This window comes from Leptonychotes weddellii, chromosome 2, assembly GCF_054177405.1.
Source record: "Leptonychotes weddellii isolate Sample4059 chromosome 2, ASM5417740v2, whole genome shotgun sequence".
Classification (NCBI taxonomy): Eukaryota; Metazoa; Chordata; class Mammalia; order Carnivora; family Phocidae; genus Leptonychotes; species Leptonychotes weddellii.
In genome coordinates, this window is record NC_138370.1 from 81323778 (window position 1) to 81347235 (window position 23458).

Consider the following 23458-nt stretch of genomic DNA (forward strand, 5'->3'; position numbering starts at 1 on the left):
GATGACGTAAGCGTTGACGGCCACGTGATGACGCAGACGGCGTTACCGTCTCCAAGGAGCGGTCCGGGGCACCGGTTTCAAAGTCGCAGGGCGGGCCGAGTGGACTTCCGCTGCTGGCCCCGGGTTTCCCCGCCGTCCTGGAGTCAACGCCTCCACCCCAAACGCTCCTCCAAGGACGCCGTCACCCGGCTTCTTGCCGGCTCCTTCGGCTGTCTCCTAAGTGGCCCGATACGACCCCGAGTGACCTGCGGGACGCCTATAGCCACCTGCGTCCCCGTTTTACCCGGCCGGGATTCGGGTGAACGTGGAACAAAATTCACTTGGTGGGTCCCCAGCAGACCTGAAATCTGAAGTCTGTTGCCTGAGCGAGGGGCTACGCTGGGACTCGGGAGAAGAAGTGGCGGGGGGGCTGTTGACGCCGCGTGAGTAGGATGCTGATAATACCGCTCGAGTGCTTGACAACCTCCGGAGCGTTGCTTTAGTTTTGTTTTCCCGCACAGCGAGCTCTGGGTTTTTTCTTTTTCGGTGGTGGTGGTGGTGGGGTTTTGTTTTGTTTTTGTTGTTTTTGAAGAAAGTGAAGGTGGTGAAAGCTCCAAACTAAAATTCTATCGAAATGGCCACAGAAATCGACTTTGTGAGAGATCAAAGTAAGCTCCATATTCCTTTATTGAGAATTCTTACATGTAAGGTTTAATGTCGTCATTGCTGACCAACTAATGTTTTTCTAATGTCTGTTTTGTGCATGGAAATTTGTAAAAACTTGTTAGCTTTGCAAAAAGCTTGGTAGTATGTATGAGGATGTGTATATACTTAAGCAGAACTGTTTGGTAAATCCTTGTAAGGTTCCTTTAGCTTACGTGGGACTCTACTAGACACTAAACATGGTTGTTACGCTCCTTGCAAGCTCTGGAGAAATTAGAGGGCTAATGGCCAGGAAGAGTTTCCAAGTCTGCCATTAGAACCTGGAGGCACAGTTCCGGCCATTTGTAAAGAGATGTTTATTGAACTCCTGTTTCAGTTATGTACCAGGCTCTATACAGGCAGAGCTGCTGCAAAGATGAGGAGGACAGTTCTACCTTCCAAGAATTTAATTTGAGTTAGGAAATACATAAATGCCATACACTGAAGTGGCAGCAAGTGCTAACTCTTTTGCCTCAGTTTCCTCATAGGGTTGTTGGAATGATTAAATGAGTATTAAAATATGTAAAGGATTTATAATAGTATCTGACACAAAACAAATGTGCTAAACAAATATTAACTGTTACAGGATTATTATTAACTGTGGTCAAAGGAGGTGCCATTTGGGCTGAAATTTGAAGTACTAATATGAATTTACTAGATAAAGAACTGTGTGGGTATCCCAAATAGAATAGTATATGCAGCGCTGAGGGGATTAGGAATATGTTTTGTTAAAGATTTGCAAAGAAGGTTGGCTTGTATGGAATGTGGTTTATATAGGCAAATAGCAAGTGGAGCTGAAAGGGAAGAATGGGGCTGGATAGTGAAGGGCCTTGTCTGCTGTGTGTTGAGTTTGGACCATTGCACAGATTATAGGAACCACTGAAAGGAATTCACTTGAGAGTAGCATGATCAAACTGTGATTTGGAAAGCCTGGTATGGCTGTTATGAGGAATATGCATTATAGCAGAGTGCAGTTAGGTGACTATTACACAGGAGGTGAACTAAGGTAGTACAGTTAGATTGGAGATTAGGGAATCAGAGAGAACGAGGTAGAGGGCAACTGAGGTTTTTTGCATTAAGCAACAGGGAAGGTAGGAAAAAAGTGCTAAGTTCCACTTTGGAAGCTTTATAAATCAGTGGTTAAGAACTCAACCTCTCGATTCAGTCTGTCTAGGTTCATATCCTGGCTTTATCTCTTTTCAGGTCTTCGACCTTTGGCAAGTTACTTAGCTCCTCTGTGCCTTAGTTTTCTCATTTGTAAAATGGGAAGATTAGCACAATAACCCTCATGGGGTTGTAAGGATTAAACGAGATGATGTAAATAAAGCATGGTTTCTAGTACATATTAAGTGCACTATATATATATTATCTAAAATTATTGATGCACTATAATGATACTATAACATTAGCATTATTTCTCAGGTTTGAAGTGGGAATATCTGCCACCCCATAAGGAAGACTGGCTGGCCACCATCTTGAGTGGTGGGAGACAATAGTTGGGTGATGAGTTTGGTTGAGGTGGGGAGGATACCCGAGTCACTCAAAAACTATGAGTTTTAGAGGAATGAGCCAGCCATTTTTTCCTTTTAACTGGACCTAGTGTGCCAGTTACAGCTGAGTGGGTTACCCGCGTAGGCAAAACACCTAGACACCAGCTGAGGTAAATATAGATGGCTTGACCTTCTCCCACCTATTCTAACCTTGTCTACACTGACTTCTTGATCTTGATTGCCTCTTTATTTGTTCCATTTGGATTTGGTGTTTCTCAACTTGGCAACCCCTGTGATAAAGCATTAGCTTTACAAATGACTACAGGCAATTCCAAACCAACCATGCTTCTAATAAACTCCTAGCATATTTCCCACCTCCATCTGAGAAGGGAAATCTGATAGTCCTTAGGGACCTGTTCAAAGAGATACTTGTTTATCGAGCTAAAGAATGAAAAATCATTCTTGTAGTAGGGATTTAGGAAGTGGAGATGAACTTATTTTTTCTTTTCATTCTCTGTGAAGTGTTCTTCACAGAGCAAAAGTTTTTAATTTTGATGAAGTTCTCATTTGTTCTTTCATGGATGTCATATCTAAGAAATCTTTGCTTAATCAAAGGCTGCAAAGATTTTCTTCTGTTTTATTCTAGAAATTTTGTAATTTTGGGTTTTACATTTAGATTTATGATCCATTAGATTTGTGATCCATTATGATTCATATTTGATCCATTTTACATTTAGATTTATGATCCATTTTGTATAAGGTACAAGATAAGGGTCAAAGTTCACTTTTTTGCATATGAATGCAATTGAAAAGACTATCCTTTCTCCATTGGATTACCATTGCACCTTTGCTAAAAATCATTTGGCCTTGGGAAGCCTGGGTGGCTCAGTCGGTTAAGCGTCTGCCTTCAGTTCAGGTCATGATCCCAGGGTCCTGGGATCAAGCCCTGCATCAGGCTCCCTGCTCAGTGGGGAACCTGATTCTTCTCCCCCTGCCACTCCCCCTCTTGTGCTTTCACGCTTGCTCTCTCTCTGTCAAATAAATAAATAAAATCTTCAAAAAAAAAATCATTTGTTCTTATTTGTGTCCATCCATTTCTGGACTCTATTCTGTTCCATTGATTTGTTTATCTCTTTGAGCACCAGTATTCCAGTGTTTTGATTATTGCAGCTTTATAGTAAGTCATAGAATCAGATGATGTTAGCCTTTCAAATTTGTTCTTTTTCAGTTATTTTGGCTATCCTGGGTGCTTTGCAATTCCATATGAATTTTAGGATCAGCTTGTCAATTTCTTCAAAAAGATGCTGAGATTTTGAGAGGCATTGCATTGAATCTGTTGATCAATATGTGTAGGATTCATATCTAATGATATTGAGTCCTCTTATGAATGAAAAGATATATTCTCTCCATTGATGTATCTATTATTTTATTTCTCTTGGCAGTATTTTGTAGTTTTTAATATATAGGTTTTGCACATCTTTTATCAGATTGATCCCTATGTATTCTGTTTTTGATACTATTGTAAATGGTATTATTCTTTTACTTTTGATTTCTAATTTATCATTGCTAATATATAGAAATACATCCTTTTTTTGGACTATTGTACCCTGAAACCTTTTTAAACTCATTTATTCTAATAGGTTTTTTTTTAGAGTTCATCAAATTTTCTGCATAGACAATCTTTTCATCTGTTAAAACAGTTTTACTTCCTCCTTTCCAATTTGGATGCCTTTCATTTCATTTTCTTGCCTTATTTTACTGGCTAGAACTTCCAGTACAGTGTTGAACACAAGTGGTTGGAGTGGGCATCCTTGTCCTTTTCCTGATCTTAGGGTACAAACATCTGTCTTTCAAAATTAAGTATGATACTATAGATTTTTTATAGATGTTTTTAAAAGGTTGAAAATATGCCTTTCTATTCCTAGTTTTCTGAGAGTTTATCAGAATGGATGTTGAATTTTTTTTTTCAAATGCTTTTTCTGCATTTATTGAGAGGATCAGATTTGTTTTCATTTTTAGTTTGTTAATAGGGTGACTTACATTGATTAATTTTCATATTTTAAGCCTGCCTTACCTCTCTTTTTGGGAAAAAATACTCTTGCACATGTATTATCCTTTTTATATATTATAGATTTAATTTTTTTTTAAGTTTATTTTAAATTTTAATTTTCTATGTTCATAAAGCCTTTTTTCCCCCCTTCTAATTTCTTTGCCTGATTTTGGTATGAGGCAATGCTTGCCTCATAGAATTTGTTGGGAAATATTTTGTTTTCTTCAATTTTCTGGAAAAGTTTAGGTAGGATTAACATTATTTCTTCCTTAAATGTTTGGTAGAACTTACCAGTAAAGTCAACTGGATCTAGAGTTTTCTTTGTGGAAAGATTTTAAACTATAAATTTAATTTCTTTAATAGATGAAGAGGTTCTCAGTAGTCTGTTGTGTACTGTTGTTTTGTTTTTGTTTGGGGTTTTGTTGTTGTTGTTGTATACTGTTGTATACAGAGACCCTCCACAGATTTCATATATCCAGAGTTCTCTCTCTGTGTAGCTCTCTCTCATACTTTACCTTGCCAATTCTAGTTCACTTTGTCTCCACTTCCTTAGCTCAGAGAATCGGCCTATCTCTGAGGCCTGCATTTTCCCTCTTTGCGACATGGACTAGAAAGACTCTCAAGTCATTAAGTTGGAGCAGTCATAGGGTTTACCTTATTTGTTTTGCATCTCTCATCATCATTGTCTATTGTCTAGCATCTTGCAAACCATTATTCATTCATTTATTTGCTTTTGGTTGTATTGAGTGGGAAGGTGGTCCTTGTTACTTCATATTGGACATAATCAGAAGTCTATTCAAGTTACCCTGCTTTTGAAATCTTAAACACAAGTTTCTTACTCCCACTGTAACTGTTCTTTGGCTTCATCAAGACTTCTGTTTTTTGAACTCTTCATTTTCCTCTATTTCCTTAACTCTTTCCCAGCTTGTTTTTACTACTTTCTCTTTTTAAAAAAGTTTATTCATTGGGGGGGGGGAGGGAAGAGCATGTGCACAAGTGGGGTGTGCAGAGGGAGAGACTCTCAAGCAGATTCCCCACTGAGCACGGAGCCTGACATGGGGCTCTATCTGACAACCCTGAGGTCATGACCTGAGCAGAAACCAGCTAAACCGACTGAGCCACCCAGGCGCCCCTGTTTTTACTACTTTCTTTACTGTAACCATTGCCCATTAGTTCATCTGTCAGTAATCTTTTTTTTTTAAGATTTTATTTATTTATTTGAGAGAGAGTGAAAGCGAAAGAGATCATAGAGGGAGAGGTAGAAGCCGACTCGCCATTGAGCAGAGAGCCCGATGCAGGGCTCGACCCCAGGACCCTGGGATCATGACCTGAGCCGAAGGCAGTCGCTTAACTGACTGAGCCACCCAGGCACCCCTCTTTTGTCAGTAATCTTAATATGATTATACTGCTTTTTTGAGTAGCACATACTCAGTAATACTTTATCCCTTGGTCAGTTGTTTAGTTTGCTTTAATAGTTTTCACACCCAACTGTTTGATAACCATAGATAAAAAACTCAACACTCTGGATAAGTACCACCACAGGCTCAAGGTTAACTCATAACTAAAAAGTGACTGAGCTGGGATTTGAACCCAGGCTGTCTAGTTCCAGTGTCTATATTCTTAACTTCTACCCAACAAAGAGACTTGCAAGAAAAAAAAATTATAGGCCTATGCACATAGAAACTAAAGTCCTACATAAAAGGGGCGCCTGGGTGGCTCAGTGGGTTAAGTGTCCAACTCTTGATTTCGGCTTAAGTGATGATCTCAGGTTTGTGAGATCGAGCGCTGGGTCGGTCTCCACACTGGGTATGGAGCCTGCTTAAGATTCTTCCTTTCTCCCCAACCCCGCCATCCTGTCTCTCCCTCTCTTAAAAAAAGAAAAAAATCCTACATAAAATATAAATAAATCCAGCAATGAATGTGTGTATATATATGTACATATATGTGTCCATACAATTGTCTTCATATTGGGTTCATCCCAGTAATAGATAGTTAGCATTAAAAAATTATTGAATACAATAAAGAAGACCTAGGTTAATGGAGAAACCATTAACATATCAAATTTGTGGATTAGAACACTCAATATATTAAATATGTCAGTTCTTCCACAGATTAATGATTAGACTCAATGCATTCTCAAACTTAGTTTTGACAGCATGATTATACAATCTAGTGGAAGATGGGTGCCTGGGTGGTTCAGTTGGTCAGGCATCCAACTCTTGATTTCAGCTCAGGTCATGATCTCAGGGTTGTGAGATCGAGCCCCACGTCGGGCTCCGTGCTGGGTGTGGAGCCTGCTTAAGATTCTCTCTCTCCCTCTGCCCCTTCCTCCTACCCCCACTAGCTTGCTCTCTCTCTCACGAAAAAAAAAATCTAGTAGAAGAGCTAAGAATAGCCAAGAGAGTTTTAAAGAATATCAAGGTGGGAAAATTTATTTGCCAGTTATTAAAACTTAAAAAATCCAATTATTAAATCAATATTAGATTGTCAGATTGATACATACATAGATCAGCGGAATAAATTAGCACAGGAAAGACACATACATGAAACTTGTTATCTGAAAGAAGAGCAATACAAATTAGTGGGAAAAGGATATTTGGCAAATGGTGCTAGGATAATTGGCTATCCAAATAGGAAGGAAAAAATAATAAAGATACCTTTCTGACATATATAGAAAAATAATCTGCAGGTTGATTGAAGACATGAATTTCTCTTTAAACTTTCAGAAAAAAATTTAAGAGGGTGTCTTTATGATCTCAGGATAGGGAAAGATTTCTTCAATAGATATAAACATTTTGACTGGAAGAAAAAATATATGAATAGAGTACATTAGAGATAAAAACTTGGGTATTACAAAAGACATCATCAATAAAAGACTACCCCAGCTACAGAAAGGGAGAATATATTTACAGTAAATGTAACTGAGAATTGATTAGCATCCAGAATTTAGAAAGTTCGTTCACAAAAATAAATTCATACTAATAGAAAAATGGTTAAAGAATATGCAGGCCATTTACAAAAAAATAAAATTTGAAGAACTACTAAAAAAATGAAAAATGTCGGTCTCATCAGTAACCCAGAAAATGCAAATTAAACAACAGTATAGTAAGTACTTGTTGAATGAATGAAGGATATAAGAGATTTAAGTTATAGTAAAATTTTCTCCAGATTAAAGTCAATCTCTGAGGATTGAATGTGTTTCCCTCAGTAATCCACAATTGACTTCTTTTTTTTTTTAAGGTTTTATTAATTTATTTGAGAGAGAGCATGAGTGGGGGAGGAGTAGAGGGAGAGGAAGAAGCAGACTCCCCCCTGAGCAGGGAGCCCGATGTGGGGCTTGATCCCAGGACTCTGGGATCACGACCTGAGCTGAAGGCAGATGTTTAACCGACTGAGCCACCCAGGCATCCCCACAATTGACTTTTGAATTTATTTTAATCACTGAGAACTCAGATTTAGTGTTTTTTTCTCATTTGAAAACCCTATCAGGTGCAAAAAGGTGGTTTGCATTGAAATTATTGTATCCATGACCATAACTCCAACCTCCTCTTGAGACTCATAGGGTATAAGAGTAATAGGCAGGAACCAGGTCCTGTATGATGGTAAAATTTTAGTGGGCTGTGTCAAGTAACTATCTTAAAAGTCCTGTGAGTAACAATAAAAACATGGATAATTTCTTTTAAACTCAATAAAAAGTTTAAAACCATTTATGTTATCAGTACTCCATGATTATTTATCAGAATTACATATATTTGTCATATTTTACCACTAAATTATGTGTACTTTCAAGGAAGAAACTAACATAGAATGTATACCCTGTGTGTGCATATTATATATGCATTTTTAAAATTTTTATAATTATAATTAGTATGTATTCCATATATATGTGTGCTATGTATAACATACACAGAAAAGTAAAGAAAACAAATATAAAGCTAAGTGAATGATTACAAGGTCCAAAACTCATATAACCACAACTCAGATAAAAAAAATAGAACATTTCCAGGACCTCAGAAGCCCCTTTGTAATCGTAATCTCTCCCTTATCCTCAAAGGTAATTGAAGATAACCAGTCTTTAATTTTACACTATAGTTTTGCCTGTATTTGAGCTTTATGTCAGTGGAATCAAAACCATGTATTCTTCTGTTTTGGCTTAACATGATATCTTTGAAGTTTATCCATATTCTTGTATGTAGATGTAGTTTGTTTATTTTTGCTTCTATAAAATATTCCAGTTTTAAATTTATCATGTTTATCTGTTCTTCTTTTGATGGATAGTTGCAGTTTCCAGTTTGGAGGCCATTGAGAATAATGCTGTTACCAGTATTTTTTGTCATGGCCCTTGGTGCTCAAGGGCACACATTTTGGTTAATGTACATTCTTAGGAGTTATATATATGTTTAATTTTAAAGTTGTACTAATTTACATTCCTACCAGCAGTGTAGGAGAGTTTTCATTATTTTACATTGTCACCAACATGTTCTATAATTTTAGCTCTTTATTGTAATTTTAATTTGTATTTTCCTGATGCCTAATGAGGTTGAGCAGCTTTTCTCCATTTAACCTTTATGTGATGTGCCCATTCATGTCTTCTTAACACTTTTCTATAGGATTGTCTGCCTTTTAATTGATAGTTTTTTGTATATTCTAGATACAAGCCCTTTGTCTATTTTATGTGTTGGAAATACCTTCTCCATGTTTGTGTCTTGTATTTTTACTCTCTTTAAAAGTCTCTTTGTTGAACAAAAGTTCTTAATTTTAATGTGGTTCAGTTTATCAGGTTTTTTTTCCACTTATGTTTAGTGCTTTTTTGTGTTCTGATTAAAAAATCTTTCCCAACCTAAGATTTATAAAGATATTCTATTCTTGTCTAGAAATTGTTTTGGCATTCACAGTTAGATCTTCATTTCACCTAGAATTGATTTTTATGGGTAATGTTTTATTTTTTATGAGGATATCCAATTGACCCAGAACCAATTTTAAAAAGATTATTCTTTTTTTTTCATTTTTTTATTAACATGTAATGTATTATTTGTTTCAGAGGTACAGGTCTGTGATTCATCAGTCTTAGACAATTCACAGCGCTCACCATAGCATATACCCTCCCCAGTATCCATCACCCAGCCACCCCATCCCTCCCACCCCCTCCAATCTAGCAACCCTGTTTGTTTCCTGAGATTAAGAGTCTCTTACGGTTTGTCTCCCTCTCTGGTTTCATCTTGTTTCATTTTTTCCTCTCTTCCCCTATGATCCTCTGCCTTGTTTCTCAAATTCCACATATCAGTCAACCAGAGAAAGACAATTCTATGATCTCACTGATAGGTGGAATTTGAAAAGATTTTTCTTTACCCCTCACTGCTCTGGAGTGCCCCTTCAATCATAATTCAGGTTCTAAATGAACATGAATTTATCTTTGTATTCTTTATTCTCTTCCATTGGTCAGTTTTGTTTATTTTTATACAACTATCACACTAAATGACTGTAACTTTGTAATAAATCTTGATAACTGGTAAAGCAAGTCCTCCCCCATTCTACTTTTGCAAGAATGCCTTAGCTATTCTTGTTATGTTTTCACCTATATTTTAGAATCAACTTTTAAATTTCTGCAATATCATCTTTTGGAATGTTAACTGAGATTGCATTGACTACCTATAGATCACCTTGAGGAGAACTGCTGTCTTCACAATACTGGCTCCTGTAAACCATGAGTATCTCTGTCTACTTATTTAGTCTTTAATTTCTCTGCTGAATGTTTCGTAGTTTTCTGTACACAGTCTTACACATCTTTTGTTAAAATCTTTTAGATTTATTCCTAGACATTGGGTTTTTGTATGGTATTGTAAATGGTATCTTTTATTCTAACTTTGTTGACAGTATATAGAAATATAATTAATTTTTGTGTATTGACCTTGTATCCGACAACCATGCTGAGGATCATTATTCTAAGACTTTATCTGTGTGTTCTCTGGGATTTACCTATACCTATACATGATTAACTATGGATAATGGTTTTTTTTTTTCCTTTTCAGTCTTTATACCTTTTATTTCTTACTTGCCTTATTGCATAAACTTAGACCTCCAGTAGAGTGTGAATAAATGTCAAGAAAATTTGTCCTTGTGTCATTCCCAATTCCCAAGGGAAAGTTTTCAACATTCTCATCCTTAAGTATGATGTTTGCTGTGCGTTTATGTAGGAATCTATTGTTATATTAAGGAAATTAACTTCTTAAATTCCTGAGGTTTTATCATGAATATATCTTAAATTTCATCAGATGCTTTTACTGTAACTTTTGAGACGATTGTATTTGTTGATCTTTTTGCATGTTTATTTTCCGTTTTTGGGGGGGTAGCCTTATCTTTATTATTTCCTTCACTTGATGCTCTTTGGGTTTAATATGCTTTTCTTCTAACTTTTTGGATTGGACCTATAGTTCATTGACTATAAGCCTTTTTTCCTAGTATATACAATTAAAGCTATAGATTTTTTTTTGAGCAAGTTTGAGGTATTACATTTTTACTGTCGATCAATTCAGAATACATCCAAATTTGTTTTGTAATTTCTCCTGTGGCCCATGGGTTATTAAAAAGTAATTTCTGAACTTCAAAATGTATTAAAATTTTCCCTTTTTGGTTTTTGATTAAGCTTCATTGCGCTCTTGTCAGGTAACATACTCTCGTTGGCTTTCAGTCTTTTTGAGAGTTGAGATTCATTCTATTGCTAGCAAATTATCAGTTTTAAATGATCCATGTGATCTTGAAATAATAAGTTTTGTACATTTACTGTGTTCTATTATATGTTTTCTTGATGTGAATAAAAATATCATTTTATGCTTACTGAGAGCACTTGGCTTTTTTCTAGTCCTTCATTTCTAGTATCTCTTACTCACTCCTGTATAATGTGGAATCTTTGTCCTGCCATTTCTCTTCTGTGTGGAGGTTTGTCCTGGAGCAGAATTTTAGCCAATTTTCACTATTGGAAAAAATACGGCTATAGTTTATCTTTTCAGTTCACTTCTAGTAGCAGGAATAAAAAAAAAAAGTGGAGAGTATTTTTTTTACTTCTGCTAACCTGAAGAGTAAACCAGGGAAAACTGAGAATTAAAATGTAAGAACAGGAAAATTAGTTCTTTGCAGCTCTTCTTTTTCCCACTAGCAGTAGGTGGTTGGCTTACGTGTATAGAAGGGCCTTTTCTTAAATTCCGAAAACGTGTTGAAATTGATCATTCATTTTGAGAAGCAGTGGAGACTAGCAGTTTTGCATTGGATATATCAGATAATAACTACCTTGTTTGTAGTTTTTAAATATTGAGCATTAGCCAGTGAACTACAGATTTTTTTTTTTTACTTTGTTTCAGATCGACTAAATGAAGTACTTAGACGATATCAAATGGAAAATTTTTCCAAATATTCATCAGTGCAGGTATGTAAATTAGTTAAGGTCTAACAAACTTGGTTCAAATTTATATATATATATATATATATATAAATAAATAAATTCTATTTAGGATTATTCTCATGTGAAGTTGCCTATAGCACTTTGAAATTTGCTTACAATGGGGATTTTTATAAGGGAATGCTTGTTTTTGCTTAATAAAAGTTCTTTGACCATAGAAATTGCCTTTTTTTTCTGATTTGGAGCTTAGGTATTATGTATGATGTTAAAATGTCTGAGTTCTAAAATGAGAATTCATTGACGTTTTGAAACCTCCTAAAATCTTTTCTTAAGATACATTTCGTAGTAAGCTTTAACTTGGAATTCTCATAAATTATGGCAAGCAAAAACTAAATCAAAACAGTAAATAATATACGGCATTGTTTTAATATTTCTTTCCTTGGGTGCATGTTCTTATTTAAATATTCTGTTAAATTTTTTTGAGCAATAAGCTATATTTATTGGTGGACTCTTGAGTTACACAATATTAAAAGAAAAACAGTAGCTCCTATGTTAGTGATAGCACCCTACTGAATTAATAAGGACATGTTTTGCTTTTGACATCAATGAATCTTGTAACCAAAACATATTGTTTTGGGGCACCCGGGTGGCTCAGTTGGTTAAGTGTCCAACTTTTGATTTTGGCTCAGGTCATGATTTCAGGGTTGTGAGATCAAGCCCTGCATTGTTCCGTGCTGGACATGGAGCCTGCTTGGGATTCTCTCTCTTCCTCTCCCTCTACCCTCACCCCTCCCTCCCAGTCATGTGCCCTCTCTCTTAAAAAAAAAAAATTTTTTTAAGGTATTAAAAAGGAAGTTGTTTTTAAGAAATTAAAAAGTAATAGTTTATCTTGTTGACTTGACTATACTTATCCCTAAAGATATTAAAGATACTTTCTTTAGTGTAGTCTCAACATTTAGCCTGCTGCTCTATTTTTATTTACAAAGACCAGACTGAGTCCAGAGGGTCTGAAAACTATCCATCCACTATGTTAATCATGTTGTTTTTCTTACCTTATTTTGTTAACTCATACTTAACTAAGAACTGTTATCATTTAGGTGATAGAGAATCTTTCGTAATACAGCAGCCTCTAAATTTTGTTCAGGTTCTTAGGTTCTTCTGCTTAATGTCGTATAGAATAAGCAGGTTCTTCTGCTTAGTGTCATATAGAATATGCTTAAAAGGAGGATTCAAACAAAAGAGTGATTTTAAAGCCCAAGAAGATCTCTGGGCATGGTATTATATCTACCGTCACTGTGGTTGACTTGTTTATGAAAGATGGTTTTACCAGATAAAACAATGACTGTATGTAACCCTTTAGATGCACCTGCCTTGTACATTGTGATTAATTAATTAAAGCCTCATGGTAACATACTACGTAAGGTCAAGTCTTCTCTTATTTAATAGTGTACTCTCCTGTGAAATTATAGCTCCTTTAATTCTCTAAAGGTACATGCTCTTCTTTTACGGGTACTATTCTTTTTTTTTTTTTTTTAAGATTTTTTATTTATTTATTTGATAGAGACATAGCGAGAGAGGGAACACAAGTAGGGGGAGTGGGAGAGGGAGAAGCAGGCTTCCTGCCTAGCAGGGAGCCTGATGCGGGGCTCGATCCCAGCACCCTGGCATCATGACCTGAGCCGAAGGCAGACGCTTAACGACTGAGCCAGCCAGGCGCCCCACGGGTACTCTTCTTATAGTCATACAGTCAAATCTTGATTCCTATCTCTTATTTTTGGTAGTACTGTATTGTTACTGCCTAAGAGTCTTCTGCAGTTCACTGTCTCTTCAGAACATGTTGCTGTCTCAAAATACCAATTCCCATGGGTCTCGCCTTTCACTGCGTAGTTTGCAGTAATGAGAAAGGAGGTGACATGAGAGTATGAGAGAGAAAGAGAGAGATTAATCTGCTTTCTAGCAATAAGGTCCATATCCTTGGCCATATGTAGTGCATTCTTCGGTTCTTCACCCCAGAAACATTATTCTGGTTTCTGAAAAAATGTCCAAGAGGAATTTTTTAATTTGTACTTTTTTCAGTTCATAGTATTTTTACTTTTTTTTGTTTGTAGACATAGACGTAGGAGGAAACCATTATCAAAGGTTATGTGAAACCCAGGAGCACTGGCTGAGATCTCTTGTCACTAACTTTAGTGATTGCCACTAGCAACAGAAATCCTTCATAAATTTATGTTTGCCCTTTTTGTCAGCTATGTTTCCCAGGTGCCTAAAACAATTCTTGTTAGTAAAAGCACAATAAATACTTGTTGAATGAATGAAACAATTATATCCCTCCTTTACTTTCCTCCTACCTACTTATCTTCCAACATCATTTGAGCTCTATATGCCACGTACAGTGAAAGTGGAGATGAAAAAGTCATACAATTTTGTGAAATACAGTTCATGCTTTTTAGTTCTATTTTTCAAGATAAAATCCCCAATGAAATGCCCTCCTCCTTGCTCACACTAGGCAAATTGCCAGGACTTGTGTTAAATGAACATACTTTATGAAACTTTTCTATAGAAGAATAAAGCTGCCAGAATTTGATATTTATTTCTTGTATTTTAAGTTGGAATTTCAAACTTGATTTTCTGTAGAAACTGTTAATAAGTGATAGTTAAAATTCTTTTGTGCTATCACTATATAATGATCATTTAGGCTACCCATGGGTCAAAGAAAGTTTTGTGAATTGTCTTAAGATTTTTTGGTATAGTATTGTTTCTTAGGGAAATAAATGATACATTAATAATAACTAATGATACATAAATTGTATGGATTTAAACTGAAAGTCGGACTTTTCCAATGTGTAGAATAGCTTGTATATTTAGTATATTTGGTTCATTATACTTTAGTAATTCATCTTTTATTTATTTATTTTAAAGATTTATTCATTTAATTTGAGAGAGAGAGCATGTGCACGCATGCACCAGGGTGAGGGGCAGAGGGAGAGGGAGGAGAGTCTTAAGCAGACTCTGTGCTGAGTACGGAACCCAATGCAGGGCTTGATCTCACAACCTGAGATCATGACCTGAGCCAAAATCAAAAGCTGGAATCGACTTAATCAACTACACCATCCAGGCACCCCCATTCATCTTTTAAAAAAAACTAATTAAAATTGTATGTAACCTTCTAAAGATATTTAAATAACAACTAGTTTCTTGAATGATCCCTTCAGAGTTGTTATAAAATTTAGTTGTCTTTCTTTGATTATTTTGTGTTTTCTATATAAATAAAAAGTATCTCAAGTGACATTGTTCTCTGAGAGTGTAGTAGCGGGCACTGCATGACAAATATTGAAAGATTTTAGTCAGGACTGTGGAAAATTTCCCTCTTTTCCGAATTCTTTGTTCCTACCTTTTTTTTTTTTTTCCCCCTTAAATACCTGTCTTTTCTCACTTGTAGGCTGGTTAATTCCTCTTTAAAATCTATGCCATACCAGTACATTTGTGTACTGGTTAGTGTTTTGGTTCTCTTCAAACTTGCTGGAGGGACAGGATGGAATATTAAAAATAAGTTTATTTTCTCTGAAAACTCTCCTAAAAATATCTTCCTCTTCTAGCTTGGGACTGTTTCTACTCATTCTACTTGAACCCAAATTTAAAGTTAAATTGAGATCTAGTCTGCTGGGAAAGAAATGGAACACATAAACTGGAAAGAGGGAAGGAATAAACATAAAAGCATAGTGCCAAGAAGGTATGAGCTGGTTCTGGAAGGGAAAGACAGTCATAGTGCAAATGTATTGATTGAGTCAACAAACATTATTAATTCAGCAAATCTTGAGTGCATGCCTGTGCTGGGTAAGCTTTGGGGACAGAGCTATGATTAAGATAGACAAAGGAGGGGCGCCTGCATGGCTCAGTCAGTTAAGTATCTGCCTTCAGCTCAGGTCATGATCCCAGGGTCCTGGGATCAAGTCCTGCATCGGGCTCCTTGCTCGGCGGGGAGCCTGTTTCTCCCTCTGCCACTCCCCCCTGCTTGTGCTCTCTCTGTGTCTCTCTCTCTGACAAATAAATAAAATCTTAAAAAAAAAAGATAGACAAAGGATCCTACTTCAGTGGAAGAGATATGAGTGAATAATTAAGTAATTAAAATTGCTATATCAGAGGCGCCTGGGTGGCTCAGTTGGTTAAGCGACTGCCTTCGGCTCAGGTCATGATCCTGGAGTCCTGGGATCGAGTTCCGCATCAGGGAGCCCGCTTCTCCCTCTGACCCTCCTCCCTCTCATACTCTCTCTCTATCATTCTCTCTCTCTCTCTCAATAATAAATAAATAAATAAAATCTTAAAAAAAATAAAAAAATTTAAAAATAAAATTGCTATATCATATGAAGAAAACAGTGTCCTGAAATAGAGATTAACGTGCATGTAGTGTAGTAGTGGTGGTTGAGGCTGAGACATATTTTTGGTAGAAAGGTCAGAGTAGGCCTCTCTACCACAGTAGTATTCAGGTTGGCATTGAAAGTTGGAAGAATGATCTAGAGAAGTGGACCAAAAAGAGGCCCTGAGGCAGGAAAGAATTCGACTTCTTGTATAATATATAGGAGCTGGTCCCAACTATAATCAAATAATAGTTATTTGAAAATACATTGACAGGAACAGGAGGGCCACTCCTGTTGATCATGAGTTAAAAAATATAAGACTCAATAGATAAAATATAGCAAACTACCTGTAGTATTTGAATTGAGTCAAATTACTGGCTTTCTAGGCCAGCACTGTCCAATAGAACTTACTATGGTGATGGAAATGTTGTATAATTTTGTGCTATCCAATATGGTAGCCATTAATCACATGGGACTTGAAATTAAGCTAGTATAATTGATAGATGTTTTATTTAATTTTCATTTTAAATACATGAAATTTAAATTTAAATAGATGCATGTGGCTTGTGGCTATTGAAGTGGGCAGTGCAGTTCTAGACTGTCCATCTGATGAATTACTCAGGTTTAAAACCTTGAAGGGTTGATTTTACATTCCCATGATGATATTAGAAAATTAGTGATTTAGGGGTGCCTGGGTGGCTCATTCGGTTAAGCATCTGACTCGATGTCAGCTCACGTCATGATCTCAGGGTCATGAGATCCAGCCCCGTGTCAGGCTCTGTGCTAAGCATGGAGCCTAAGATTCTCTCTCCCTCTCCTTTTGCCCCTCCCCTGTCACATGTATGCACAAGCGTGTTCTCTCTCTCTCAAAAAAAAAAAAAACCAAACTATTTAACACTTTAAAGAGAGTCTAATTGTAAGAGTTTAGCAATTTCTTACACTGTACATCAACCTTCATTGATAAATGATGAAAATCCATCTCCTCATGATATGATTTGCTGCAACACTCAAAAATATGCAACAACACTTTCACAAAATGCTAGTCAGCCTATATTTTCTTCCAAAGGATGGTAGATAGGATGCCATTAACATATTTCATAGCCAGTGATATAAAGTAAGGGGCACAAAATTAAACATTCAGAACTGTGATTAGAATACTTAGAGAGTGTGTATTTTCCCTAGAGGAAGAGAAGTATCCAGAAAATTTGTCTACCCAACTAAAATCCAATATTATTGACGTTCTTTCTGTGATACACTCTCACCATCATCTCAGGAAGTCATTTTCGGATCAAAATAAATAGAAATTAATTGTAGAGTATCTGTTATTCAAGATACATAAAATGCTCCGTATGTTTCTTTTATTTAGTATAGTTTGTTTAAATTTTGATTTAGAGAATATAAGAAGGATATTTATAAATGCTTTTTTCTTTTTGGTGAGCATAGCTTAATGGATAGGATTGTTAGTCTTGTACACCTGAAGCTAATATGACATTATATGTCAATTATATTTCAATTAAAAATATATAAACATAAATAGATGTAAATGTATAAATACATATATATAAATGCTTTTTTAAAAATATTTTATTTTTTTAAGTATCTCTACACCCAACATAGGGCTCAAACCTACAACCCCGAGATCAAGAGTCACACTACTGAGTGAGCCAGCGAGGTACCCCTATATAAATGCCTTTTTAGTCGATTTCAATCTTATTCTCCCAACTTGATTTTTTCCACTGGGTCTTGAATTATTAAGTCATATGATCTTTTATTCTAAAAGTTTGCTAGCAAGTGGGAAAGGATTGCTGAATCTAAATTTTTATTCTTTTGAATATTTTTCTTATATTTTGATTTATTATGTTTATCTTTATAATCATGTAATTTTTATAATTTGGAATCTTACATCAATATTTCCTTAGCAACTATCATTAGAAAATAGTTTCAGAACAATGTCTTTACAGAATTCAGTTTAACTAATATATCTTGAGTACCTCCTTTATGTAAAGCACTATACCAAGAGCTTTAGTGATATGAAAATGTATATAATAAAATTCCCATTTCACAGGAACCTAAAGACTAATAAAAATATGGGCTGAGACAAATATTAAATAACTAGGTATAAAGCATATTATTCATGTCTTAACCTTAAAGCCAAATGCAAGTATCAGGGAAAAAGGAGATCATATATAGTTGGAGAGATCAGGGAAAGTTTCCTGAAGGATGTAGCATGTCTGATGGGTACTGAAAAGTAGGAAGATTTCTAAAGAACTTCAGTGGGAGCTAAAAGAAGGGGTAGTGGAGAACATTGCAGATGGACCCACTGGCATGATAAGCAAAAGGAGGTGAGAAAGTGGGGCTTGTATTTAGGGAGTAAAACATACTTCATTTTTTATACTGTGTTTGACATATATGAAAGAAGTAATGGAAAATAATATTAGAGAGGGTAGGTTGTTTGTATGTACATTGTAGAGTGCCTTAAATGGTTAAGTTGAGGAGTTTGGATTTAATTTAGTAAACACTGGGTGATTCCTAAATATTGTTTAGAAGAATGATAGAGTGAAACATAATAAGAATAACAATTAGGAAACTTATAATTGATGGGTGGGAGGTAAATGAGGGCTTGAATTACTATTTTGTAGACTGCTATCCATCTCCCAACTATTGTCATAACACTGGTAGTTGATTTGATTTTTATAAAAATTCCTAAGAAATTTGAGAAATAATATTTTTAAAGTTTGAACTACTTAGTTATCCCAAGATTTTTAACTAACTTTTGAACATTTGAAAGTTAAAATACCACTTGTCCATTAATTAATTATTTAAATAATACAATAACTATTTTTAATAGTCTAGGATTAAGTAAATCCTTCCCTGAAATTACATAGACTACTGAATGCATTTATTCTTTAATCTATCAGGGTTCTCTCTGGAAGGTTACCTTTTTTTGTCTGATTCATCTTATAGTCCTGGATCCATGTCAACATGTCTGTGAGGCTGTATATTTTGGGAACTAATGCTTTCTGTGTTGGTTGAATGCTCATAACATATACCTTGGTTAGCCAATAGATTTTCCTCCATATTAAGAAAAAAGAAATTAAAAAAAATAAAGAGCAAAGATTTATTAAGAGCTTTTTATATGTCAGGAATTATGCTCAACACTTTGCACGTATTATTCCTTTATTTAAATTTATTTCAGACATACATCAAAGTGCAGAAGATATTAAAACTAATATCTGTGTAGCTGCCACCCAGTTGTGTCCGTTCTTAACTTTTTACCATGTTTATTTACAGTCTTTTTTTTTTTTTAAAGAAATAAAACATCGCAGAAAAAATTTAGTCTCTGTACCTCTTGTCCATTTCCTTCTGTCCTTTCCCAGTGGTAATCACCATCCTAAATTTAGTGTTTTTCAATAGGATACATGCTCCAATACTTTTAGTATATATGTTCATATTTGAAATCATTTTATTGTATCGTTTGGCAAGTTTAAAATCCTTGTAAAACATCCTTCTGAGCCATCGGTGGCATTATCAGACATTTTGTTTTGGTCAGTGTGATTGGTGTAAAATGATATCTCACTGTTGTTTTATTTGTATTTCCCTAATTATTAATGAGGTGTGCTTGCTTTTGTCTGATCTCAGATTTCCTCTTTATTTTGCTGGTAAATACTCTTTGTTCACTGACACATGTGAAAAGTTTTCAGTTTGTGGGTTTTTATTTATCTTGTTTATATGCTTTATAGTGGAAAAGTTTTAACTTTTAATATAGTCAAATGTGTCAGTGCTTTACTGTTGTGTCTTAAGTCCTTCACTTGCATAAATGTGCTTTTCATATTTAAGTCTTTAATCAATCTGGAATTTCTTATTGTGTATTATGTAGGAAGGATGTCTGGTTTTTCTCTATATGAATAACTTCTTGAAGTAACCTATTTGCTTTTGTGGTATGTCCGTAGTGATACATATAAATCTGGTTAATTCCTTGAACTACTTATGGGATCCTGTTGTATTACTTTCCTTTAGCCTATCGATGGACATTTTATCTATTATTACGGTAAAAGCTGCACTGAACATCCTGTACATCTCCTTGTGTTTGAGTATTTATTCATACTTTATACCAGATAGTAGGTTTTTGGTCATGTTACGAATGTTGCTGGCCTTTTAACTTTTCTTATGGTACTTCAGCTGCATAGAAGCTTTAAATTTGGATGTTGTAAGATATCTGTCTTTCTGTTCATAGATTTTACTCCTGGTGTCTTCCAGCTAGAAAATGTATTTTGAATGGAAGTATTAGGCACTGCTTGGTATATTGGTGAACAAAACAAAAGTCTCTACGTTTTTTGGAACTTAAGAAAGCTTTCTCTATCCCATGGTCAAAAATGCATTTTCTTTCAATAATTATTAAATATTTTTTTAAACATTTGGATCTTTATCTGTAATTTATTTTTCCATTTAGTACATGCTGGAATCTAATTTTATTTTGTTACCTAACACTGTTACTTAAAAGCAGTATTTTGTCTATTCAGTTATAATTCCACTTCTTTTATACATCATGTTTCTATAAATTTTTAAATCTACTTCTGGATTTCCTATACTCTTCTGTTTGTTACTGTGTCTGTACCATAGTGTTTTAATTACTCTAGCATTAACAATGTTTTGATATGTAGTAGGGCAAGTCCTTTCCTCTTTTTTCTTTTCCCATTTACCTTTTTTTTTTTTTTGGCCAGGTTATCTTGGCTATTCTTGTACATTTACTCATTCATAGGAATTGTAAAATCTGTTTAAGATAAAATTTCATAAATTATTCTATTGGAATTTTTTTTGGAATTGCACTGCAGTTACAGTGAATTTTAAAGAATTAATATATTTACAGTATTGACCGTTCACATATCCATGAATGGTATAGTACCATTTATTTATATCTGTTTTTATGTCCTTCAGTAAAGTTGATTTTTCAGTAGTTATTGCAACTTTTTTTTGTTTTGTTTTTGTTTTTTATTCTCAAATACTACCTTTTGTTACAGTAGTGAATAGGGTATTATTGCCTTTTACATTTTCAAATTACTGCTGGCATTTGGGAAAGCTGTTCTGTTGATCTTCTGATAACTTAGTATATTCTCTTATTAGACCTAATAATTGGTAGATTATACATAGGTTTCTAGGTAAATGGTCAAATTGTCTGTAAATAATAATAGTATTGTATCTTCTTTTTCAACCTTTAAATTTTGAACTCTCTACCCTGGTTCCACTGACTAGAACCTCTAGTACAATGTTGAAGTTAGCAGTGATAGTGAGCAGCCTTGCATTAATAAGCTGCATTTAATGCAGTGTTTTTGATGTTTTAGCATGGAAAATAGTAATTGATGTAGGTTTCTGGTAGAGAGTCTTTATCAAGTTGAGATAATTCTTCCTATTTCAAGTTTGCCAAGAGTTTTTATTATGCATGGATGTTAAAATTAACCAAATAAACTTTCAACATCAGTTTAGATGATTACTTGTTTCTCTTCATCTTTTTTAATTGCATTAGATTTTCTAAGGTTGTAAAATTTTTAATTGTATTTAATTTTAAAGATTTTTTATTTATTTATTTATTTGAGACAGAGAGAACGAGAGAGAGAGCACATGAGAGGGGGGAGGGTCAGAGGGAGAAGCAGGTTCCTTGCTGAGCAGGGAGCCCGATGCGGGACTCGATCCAGGGACTCCAGGATCATGACCTGAGCCGAAGGCAGTCGCTTAACCAACTGAGCCACCCAGGCGCCCCAATTGTATTTAATTTTAAACTACAGCCAATTTTGGGCTTGGATGATGTGAGAAAACATTTTAAGATGCAATATTCTCTGTTACAGAAAACTGTCTTCAAAGGAGATGGAGATGACACATTAGAAAACACAATAGTTGATCAAAGGTAAGGTTGGGTTACCAGAAAAATATTATTTTCTTAAGTATATTTATTGTTGAAATAATTCCTTTAGTATTAGGATTGTTTATTTCATAGTCTGCTATAATTAGATTTAAATATTGAATATACAAGGGGGAAAAAAGCCAGCATTATAATCTATAAGAGTAGCTCTCAACTGGGGTGATTTTATCTCCCTCCTATTCGTAACCTCCTCTGGAGTTTCTAGAAACTGGCCCTCAAATGTAGAGGGCTAAGAGAGACTGAAGGAAGAGGCAGACCACTCCAGACTGGTAAGTGGCAAATTTATTAAGCAATAGAATCTATTTATGAGGCTTGTCTTGGGAGGACGCAAGACAACTATATTTCCTCACCTGCCTTAAAAGTTTATATAGAAGCTTTAACTTGGTTCAGTCACGTATACAGGAGGCCTTAACTGGGTTCACTTACATACCTAGTATAGATAGCCTCAGCATCACTTTACTATCTTAAGGCTGTATCTTTGGAGCAGCTTCTGGAACTGCGGAAGGCAAGCAGAACACATATTCCAAGGATAGGGGAGGGGGTGAGTAGCCTCCAATTGCCCAGGTTCAGCTCAAGGGTCAATTCGCAGTTGTTTTCTTTTCTTTCTTTTTTTTTTTTTCCGCAGTTGTTTTCTTGATGAACTCCTTCATTACCTCCCCTCCGTTGATATTTGACAAATCTGGAAATATTAATTGAGCTAAGATTGAGAACAGGAAAAAGGCAAAATATTGATTGCTATGGATACATTTAACATGAAAATGTTGATGTTCAATTTAATTTACATATTATACATTAATTTACATATTATACATTAACAATATGCCATTTTTAAATTATGTATTTTTTCTTTAGCTTTTTAGCTCCTCTTATTATTGAGTATGATAAGCATCTGGAAGAGCTAAATAGGCAGCTGAAGTATTATCAGGTATGAAATCGTAGTTATCAAGCTTTTTATAATCTATTAAAAAAGTAAACTATACTCTTTTCAAAAACATTGATGAGGAATAAAATATTTAGCTATAACTAATCAGTTCTTCGCTGTCTGTAAGAGAGAAAGAGTTGTGTGTGTGTGTGAGTGTGTGTTTAAAAATTATTTTCAGTTTTGTTTTTTAATCCACTGTTTCCTTGCTCCTGGTATCTCCCAAGAAGATCTCTTAGATGCTTGAAGCTCTTAAACTCATTATTATATGCTTATATCTTTATTTTTTCCCCCAGGGAGACCCAAAACCATCTCATACTTTGAGACCTTTTCTTTACCCTCATTCTACCTGTATATCCATTTGGAGAATGGATTTTTCACCCAATTTCAAATATTATGTCCATCAAATTTTAGATGCATTTGATCAGTTTCTAATATAGGCTTAAGCTATGGCAGCTTTTGTCTGAAATCCTCTTAGTAATGAGGGTTTATTTTAGGAGTGAACAGAGTGAAGAAACCAAGGACACTTGTATATCCTAGAATTTCTAAGATTAGGATATATAGCAGGCTCATGGAGAACTAGAATAACAGCACAACATTGTTCAGGATACAATCTGAGTTTCAACGATCGACATTTTTAGAATATTGTTAATATT

At 35.0% G+C, this 23458-nt stretch overlaps 1 protein-coding gene across 7 annotated transcripts in view; it reads left to right on the forward strand.

Annotated features, from left to right (window-relative positions):
* Positions 1-66: 66 nt before the first annotated feature.
* Positions 67-23458, forward strand: part of SCLT1 (sodium channel and clathrin linker 1) — a 134379-nt gene continuing 110987 nt past the window's right edge. For 2 of the 7 annotated variants that reach the window (XM_081811873.1, XM_081811872.1), the window contains exons 1-4: positions 68-647; positions 11577-11641; positions 21810-21868; positions 22736-22808. In XM_081811873.1, the coding sequence (XP_081667999.1) occupies positions 614-647; positions 11577-11641; positions 21810-21868; positions 22736-22808 (231 nt within the window). In that variant the 5' untranslated portion in view covers positions 68-613. Of the gene's footprint in view, positions 648-11576; positions 11642-21809; positions 21869-22735; positions 22809-23458 lie in introns of all 7 variants that reach the window. The other 5 variants (XM_081811868.1, XM_081811874.1, XM_081811875.1 and 2 more) reach the window with 4 other exon arrangements.